Raw genomic sequence first — 8,372 nt, forward strand, 5'->3', positions numbered from 1 at the left:
ACAATTAAAACAGACATTCGGATGGCGGGGGAAGAAGAACAAACTGGGGAGTAGGGTAGAGAGAATGGTGCAGCAAAGAAGGAATGAAAACCCAAAATCCCTGTAAATGTTCATTAAAACGAATAAAATTTAATAATAAAAAAAAGTTCCTGGCTTGTTAAATAGTAGCACAGCACAGAGAATTTAAAACCCAAGCTAATTCATTAAGTGCTTGAAGCCAGGTTCCCATCCTCTAGGGTCTATAGTCTATTTGGGGAGATATGTTGGAATCAGGTAAACCAGTTTGTGATTTAAACAAAATAATATTTCATTAACAACTAAAACCAAGTTCTACCTTGAGATTATAGGTTAGGAAAATGATCAGCCTTCTTGGATTTAGCTTTGACAAGACTGTCTACACTCCAGCAGGATAAAAAGGGAAGCCACAGACTGGGAAAAAATACTTGGTAATGGTAACATGTCAGATAAGGGACTTATATCTAGAATTTATAAATAATTTTAAATACTCGAGTACCACAATAAGAGAAATTTAAATAACCCAGTTGAAAAATGGGCATAGAATATGAACAAACACTTCACCAAATAAGACATTCAGATGGTGAACAAACACATGAAGAAATGTTCAAAATCCCTAGCTCAAAGAGAGATGCAAATCAAAACAACTATGAGATATCATCTCAGACCAGTAAGAATAGCAAAATTTAACAGAACAGCAAGCAACAAATGCTGGTGAGGTTGTGGAGAAACTGGAACCCTTAATTCACTGTTGATGGAAGTGTAAAATGGTGCAACCACTATGGAAGGCAGTATGGCACTTTCTCAAAAAGTTGGAAATAGAGATACCATTTGACCCAGCAGTTCCACTATTAGGAATATACCCTAAAGAAACCAGAACTGCCACCCAAACAGATATATGCACACCCATGTTTATGGAAACTTTGTTCACAGTAGCAAAGAGTTGGAAACAACCTAAGTGCCCATCAGCAAATGAATGGCGAGAGAAGCTGTGGTATATTCACACAATGGAATATTAGGCTACATTGAGAAACAAAGAACTCATGAAATATTATTGAAAGTGGAGGACATTATGCTGAGTGAAATATCTCAGTCACAAAAGGACAAATACTGCATAGTGCCACTTTTGTAAAACGGGACTAACATCGGGGTTGAGGGGAGACGGAGAGAGAGTGGACAAATAATGTATACTGCATTGAAACAGATGAGGGAGAGACCTGTTTAAAAGCAATATATGATTAGTTATTATTATTATGACAGGAGTCCAGAATGAAGGCTGCGTAGTGGCGTGCGCTTGGTGGGGAGGGATTATATAACTATGAAAGAGTTTTTCTTTTCAAAGAGAAAAATGAATTTGGGGGAGGGGTGGGCAGGGAGAAAAATGCAACAATGAATGAATGGAAATCCAAAGTCTCTGTAAATGTTCATTAAAATTATTAAGTTTTTTTTTAAAGACGGTGCTATAGTGAGAGGATCTCATTGTTATGAACTGTGGCTCAGTTTGTCATAGAAAATTGAAAACATTCTATACTTAGTACAATGACTGGCTTAAAGACCATGCTACTGAGTGTCCTTTCAGAGTGTTAAAGACTGCTTTTTGTTGGTTTTCCTCACTTTTGTAGAGCAGTTGTGACGGGACAGGAGCGCTGTACTTCGTAGGATGCGGTTATAATGCTTTTCCTGTTGGATCTGAGTATGCCGACTTCCCCCACATGGATGACAAACAGAAAGACAGAGAAATAAGGAAATTCCGATACATTATACATGCGGAACAGAATGCCTTAACATTTAGGTAGGATATTACTTTCCATGTTGGTTTTTTCTTTTTTCAAATAAATTTTTTCATTGTCTTTTTGGTAAAAATGTACGCAGCAGGTTTGGTTCACTTCTAATGATTTCCACAGAATTGACTGATGATATTAAGTACGTTTTTCACATTGTGTCAGCATTCTCATTGATTGTGTCCTGGCCCATATCCAGCCCTCTTGATTCCCTCCCCCTTCTTATCTTTGCTTTGGAATAAAAGATGAGATCCTGGATGCACACAGGTTTGGGGGGTTGTGTTTTGTTTTGGGAGGTTTTATTTTGTTTTTTCAGTTGTTTGTTGGTTTTTGTTGCTTGATTTTTTTTTGCATGTGTGTTTTTTGGTAGTTACTGATTAATAGGTTATATCCTTTATATCCTTTATTTTCTGTATCCCACTTTTCTAATAAAAGTGATCTCAGATTTGGGTTCAAAATTTGAAGACTGTCACAGGATCGTAGTTTTGAAAAATCTCAGTGGTCCTGTTAATTTTTGGCTTTTATTAATTTGCCATTTTTTTCTTAATTGTTCTCTTGTTCTAACCAAGATTATCCATTACTGCTTCAGTCAGATCAGTCTGTGGTGTTAGGCGGGCACCATCTAGTTCTCCTGGTCTTGAGGTAGATGAGACTGTAGCTTGTGTAGGCCATCAGCACTGTAGACTTGTTTCTTTTCTGTGATTCTGATTATTGTCTTACTATTTTGTGCCTGATAACTAAAGATTACTTTTGTATGTAATTTCCTTTAAAAAGGTATGTGAAATTTTTTTTTAGGTAGCATATATTCTTTTTCAAGTTCCAAAAACCATACTTTTTAAAACTAAGTTATGTGCTATCAAGTCAGTTCCTCTAGAGGAATTCTGTAGGACAGAATAAAATCGGTCCATTAGGTTTCCTAGGTAGAACTCTTTGGGGAAGCAGATTATCAGTTTTTTCTCCCCAAGTGACTGGTGGACTTGGACTGCTGATTGTTCAGTTAGCAGTCTGGCACTTAACCATCGCACTACCAGGGCTTCTCTTTCAGAAATGTAGCTGGGGCATCTTAGCACTACCCAGAGGCCATTGTCGTAGATTCTCCAAGCTTTCAGATTTTTTGAGCAAGTCTTTTGTTTTCCCACTTTCTCCAACCTCATAATGACGTAGGTAGGTAGGTGATGAAAGCCTGCATCCGCCTAATGTGATTTATTCTGTTTGAAAAGCAAACACGAAGTGTTAGTTCAGTAAAAGCGAGTCTTGTGCCAAATTCTATCACACAAACAAACCTTTGTTAGATAAGATTTTGTCAGGAAGTAGGCATAAAAAGTCATGTTACCCACACACTCAGTGAAGTCTCAGCTTTTTTCTTTCAGCCATTCTTTACGTGACATATATATTCTCTTCCCTCACCACCAAATCTTATTTCTTTTGTTATTGAGAATATATACAGCAAAACATAATAATTCTACAATTTTTAGCAAGTATAATTTAGTGGTTTTAATTGCATTCTTTTAGCTGTGCAACCATTCTAATACTCCTTTTCTGAGTTGTTCATTCCTCATTAATGTAAATTTGCTGCCCCATAAGGTTATTTTCTAGTCTTCTTAGTTGCTGTTGTCAAAACAGTTTTTAAAAACCTCAAAAAGCTTAACATGGATATTTCTCAACTAGTGAATTGTTTAGTTTTAAGACTTTAGAGGATTTTTGTTGTTGTTGTTGTTTAAAGATTATCTCAGGACAATAGTTTCAAAAATGCATCCACCCTTCATGAGTCCAGAAAGTCTAGAGTCCGTAAGAATTTGAAATTCTGTTCTGAATTTTCCCATGAGGATTCTTCTATGGAATCTGTGGTCAAAATTTTTGGTAATGGTAGCTACATACGATCCAGTTCTTCTGGTCTTGTGGCAAAGGAGGTAGTTGTACCGAACCTTCTATATTCTCCTATTCCAGGCTCTCCTTCCTTTGTTGTTCCAGGTGAATGGAGGCCAATTCTTCTGCTTTGGCAGTTTGCAAGCTTTTACAGTCCTATGCACGATACAATAAGCCAGGGGCAGGAAGAACATATTATTTGACCAATTAATTGGTATGCCCCGGGAAATATGACCTTAAACTGCCAAGCCAAGGAACAAAATCCCATTGTAAATCCTTCAGTAGCTGTCCTTTTTATTTCTTTTTACTGCTTTTCCATCTATTGCACAATCTTTGCCAATTCAACTTTTTATAGATCTACAACTTTGTGACTGCAGTTATAACAGCCGGCTGTGGATATATCCTATCTCCATACTTCAATTTATATGCAAAACAGATCATCTGGGAGGCTGGCCTCTATGAGGAGAAATGTGGCATTAGGATTGGAGGAAGACTTATCAACAATCTGTGTTATGCAGATGATACAACCCTGCTTCCCGAAACTGAGGAGGACCTGAAGCACTTGCTGCAGAAGGTCAAGGACTGCAGCCTTATACTTAAGGATGGATTAAAATTCAACATCAAGAAAACAAAGATTTTTCACCACTGGGCTGATTGGCAGAATCATTATATGGTGAAGAGATTGAGATTGTTACCAGCTTTAGTTTGCTTGGCTCCACAGTGAACACTCTTAGTACCAGCAGCCAGGAAATCAAAAGGTGAATTGCACTGGGAAAGTCTTCTGTAAGGGACCTTTCCAGAGTACTGAAGAGCAACATTGTCAGACTGGAGACTAAGGTGTGCCTGATCCAGGCCATAGTCTTTGCAATTACTTGCTGTGTGTCAGAAAGCTGGACAATGACTAGGGATCATAGAAGGAGAATTGATGCCTTTGAGCTGTCCCTTTGTGCTAGAGAAGAGTATTGGACTGGTGGGAGAGCAAACAGGTTCATCCTAAAGAGTGTGAAGCCAGAATGCTCCTTGGAGTCAAGGATTCTGAAGCTTCGTCTGACACACTTCTGGCATGTTTCAAGGAGGGACCAGTCCTTGAAGAGAAACACCATGCTTGGGAGGGTAGAGGGACAGCACAAGAGAGGAAGACCCTCAGTGAGAGTGATTCAGTCATTAGGGTGGTGGGAGTAGATGTGTCAGAGACAATAAAGTTAGCACAAGAAAGAGCAGGGTTTAGGGCTGTTGTACATAGGATTGCTATGAATCACAAGCAACTCGATGGCACATAACAACAACAGTCCTACCCTTAATCAATGAGATTTTTCTTTTACTCTTGTTCAGCACTTCTCTTCCTTCCTGCCCTTGCTAACTACTACTAATCTTTGGTCTCTGTAGACTTGGGTTTTCTTGTATTTTTATATAAGTAAGATTATACAATATTTGTCCCTTTGTAATGAGCTTATTTTGTTGAGCATTATGTCTTTTCTGCTCCACCTGTGCATCGACACTTCATTTTCCCTTCTGCCTTAGTAGTTATTCCATTGTATATATATATGCACTACATTTTGTTTATCCATTCATCTGTTGATGGGTATTTTGGTTGTTTTCAACATTTGGCTATCATGAGCATAGAGGTACAACTCTCTTTTTCAGTCTTAAGACTGGTGGCTCTGTTGTAAAACAGGACTGACATCGGGGTTAGGGGGAGACTGAGAAAGATGGGTTCAACAAGGTATACTGCATTGAAACAGGTGAGGGAGAAAACTGTTTAAAAAGGGATATGTGATTAGCTATTTTTGTCATGACAGGAGTCCAGAGCAAAGGCTGCATAGTGGAGTGGACCTGGGGGAGGGTTTGTAAAACAATGAAAGAATTTTTCTTTTAATTTTCCAAGAGGGTAGTGTACTGGGGGAGGGTTGGGAGGGGAGAAAAGTGTAACAATGAATGAATGGAAATCCAAGGTCTCTGTAAATTTTCATTGAAATTAATAATAAATTAAAAAATATTTAGCACTGAAAAAGGAGTTCAGCCTTTGGAACAAAGGAAAAAAGACTGGTGACTATTTTTTTTTTAAAAAAAATTAAAAGGCAGAATATAGCTAAAGATCAAGATCGATAAAGATAAAGCTCAGATGAGAAGTAAAGATATACTAGAAGGATTAATAGAAAGGAAAATCACGGGGAAGATATTAGAAGGTTGGAGTTACATTTTGGGTAGTAAAAGTTATGTCACAAAGCAAAATGATTGAATGGAAAAGAAAAATGTAGAGTGTGGGGGGAAAGATTGGTGACTTAGTGATTGAAGTTAACACTGCCATCTCGGAGGCAAGCAGTTCAAATCCACTGGCTGTCTTCAGGAAAAAGATGGACAGTGATATACAACTTTGGAAAACCTGCTGAGGGGTCAGCTGTGAATCTGTTCTGACTTGATGGCACATAACCCTACCAATGTGGTTTTATAAAGTTGATAATTTGTTTTTTCACTTTATTATTGTCTTTGGATTTTTCATTTCTATAAAGTCCCATTTATTTCTTCTGCCTTTTGCTATTTGTATTTTTGATTTCTTAATATGTTGTTGAAAGCTACACCTAGCAACATTGTTCCTGCTTATTCTTTTAAGAGTTTTATGATTTTATTTTGCATATTTGAGTCCTTAATACATTTTTAATTTGTTTGCATGTGTGGTATAAGACATAAATCCTAGCTCATTTTTCTGTATGTGGAAATCCAATTTTCCCACTGCCATTTTTTGAAGAGATTCTTTCTCCACCCATCCGCCCACCAAATGGGCTTAGCACCCTTGTAAAAAATCATCTGACCCTACAGGAGTGGGTTTATTTATTTTCAACTCTCTATTACATGCATTATAAGTCTATTGTTTTGTAAGGAACAATTTCTATTATTGGAGTTGTATATTTTAAAATAGAAAGTGTGGGTCATTCTACTTTATTCTTTTCTTTTAACATGTTGTTGCTATCTGAGGCCTCTTGCCATTCCATATAAAGTTGAGGATAGGTTTTCCTGTTTCTGTAAAGACGGCTGTTAGAATTTTTATGAAGATTGCATTGAATCTGTAGATTTCATTGCGACTCCCCACAATGTTAAGTGTTCTAGTCCATGAACATGGAACATCTTTCTACTTATGTAAGTCATTCTTAGTCTCTTTCAGGGAGCTTTGGTGACATAGTCTGTAGTGAGTCGTGCTGCTAACTCAAAGGCTGCACTTCTCCAGGAGTTCAAATCCACTAGCAGCTCTGAGGGAGAAAGATGGGCAGTCTCCTCCCATTGTGATTTACAGCCTGGAGAACCCGAGGAAGGGTCACTATGGGTCAGAACTGACTCAACAACAGTGAGTCTTTTTCAGCAGTATTTTATCATTTCGTTGTATCAGTACATCACATTCTTGATTAGATTTATTACTAAGTATGTTATTCCTATATTTATTCTTAAGTATATTATTACTATCATGGATTTGTTTCCCTAATTACCCTTTTATATTTTTCTCAGGGGATGTATATGAATATGATTAATTTTTATTTGCTGATCTTTAACCCTGCAACTTTGCTAAATTCCTTTATTAGCTCTAGAAATTTTCTTGTGGACTCTGAAATTTTCTCCATGTGGGATAATACCTACTATCTTTAATTCCTTTTTCTTCTTTTATTTCTATGGCTAGGACTTTCAATTAATTAAATATAAGTGCCATTAATGGAACCTTTGTTTTATTCTTAATTTTAAAGGAAAATCTTTGTCTATTAAAGTGTAATGTTGGCCTTAATCATATTGAAGAATTTTCATTATATTCCAGTCTTTAATAGGGTTTTCATCAAGAAATGATAATGTGTTTTAGTGATTACTCTTTTTTGACCATAGGGGTGATCATGTGGTTCTTTTCCTCTGTTCTATTGATGTGGTATACTATGCTGCTTTATTTTCTGATGTTTAACCATCTTGCAGTCCTGGAATAAATTTTATTTTATCATGGTATATGACTTTTTAAATATGATGTTGGATTCTATTTGTTACATTTTCAGTAGTTTTGAGTCCATCAGCTGCTCTGTGAGAGATGTAGGAGCTATTGCCTCCCGTAAAGATGTACAGCCTTAGAAAATAGACAGAGAGTCCCCATGAGTTCCAAGTTACTTGACAACAGTGAGTTGGCTTTGATTTTATTAGTCCTTTGGACTAACAGTCTTTGGTTTTCTTCACACTCCCTCGCTCTTCACAGTAACCAATAGTTACACCTTGGATGGTCATTCAAAAGCTTTAAAGACCTCAGTTGCTGCTCCTTGGAATACATTGTAGAACATTTGTGGACTGTGTTGTGCCACTTGACCTTGATGTCTCCCAAGACTGTGATCCTGAGCTCCCAAGCACAGTGACTCATTCTTTCATGTTATTTGGTTATGGCTAAGATGTTTTCAAATCTTTGCTCCATGTTTTCTCTAATAAATACATGTGTATACTCTGAACACACGCAGACTAACAGAAAGGGCAACCTAGGTAGAACTATCAAGTATGGAATTACAAAGGAGAAGGAACAGTTGTAAGCAGAGCCTAGTGATTGGAGCATGGAATGTGAGAGCCATGAATGAAGGAAAATTAGAAATTGTTAAGAAAGAAATGGAACGCGTAAATATTGACATATTAGGCATTGGAGAGATGAGATGGACTGGCATGGGGCATTTTGAGTCAGATGACCATATGATATATTACTCT

The 8,372-nt window shown here is 37.2% G+C and overlaps 1 protein-coding gene across 1 annotated transcript in view; it reads left to right on the forward strand.

Moving 5' to 3' along the window:
* CDADC1 (cytidine and dCMP deaminase domain containing 1) overlaps nucleotides 1-8,372 on the forward strand; it is a 63,399-nt gene that overhangs the window by 31,600 nt on the left and 23,427 nt on the right. Inside the window, exon 7 of the mRNA XM_006879503.1 lies at nucleotides 1,638-1,807. Within this exon, the coding sequence (XP_006879565.1) occupies nucleotides 1,638-1,807 (170 nt within the window). The remainder of the gene's footprint in view (nucleotides 1-1,637; nucleotides 1,808-8,372) is intronic.

Source organism: Elephantulus edwardii, unplaced genomic scaffold, assembly GCF_000299155.1.
Source record: "Elephantulus edwardii isolate Elephantulus edwardi_28Jun2011 unplaced genomic scaffold, EleEdw1.0 scaffold00004, whole genome shotgun sequence".
Taxonomy (NCBI): Eukaryota; Metazoa; Chordata; class Mammalia; order Macroscelidea; family Macroscelididae; genus Elephantulus; species Elephantulus edwardii.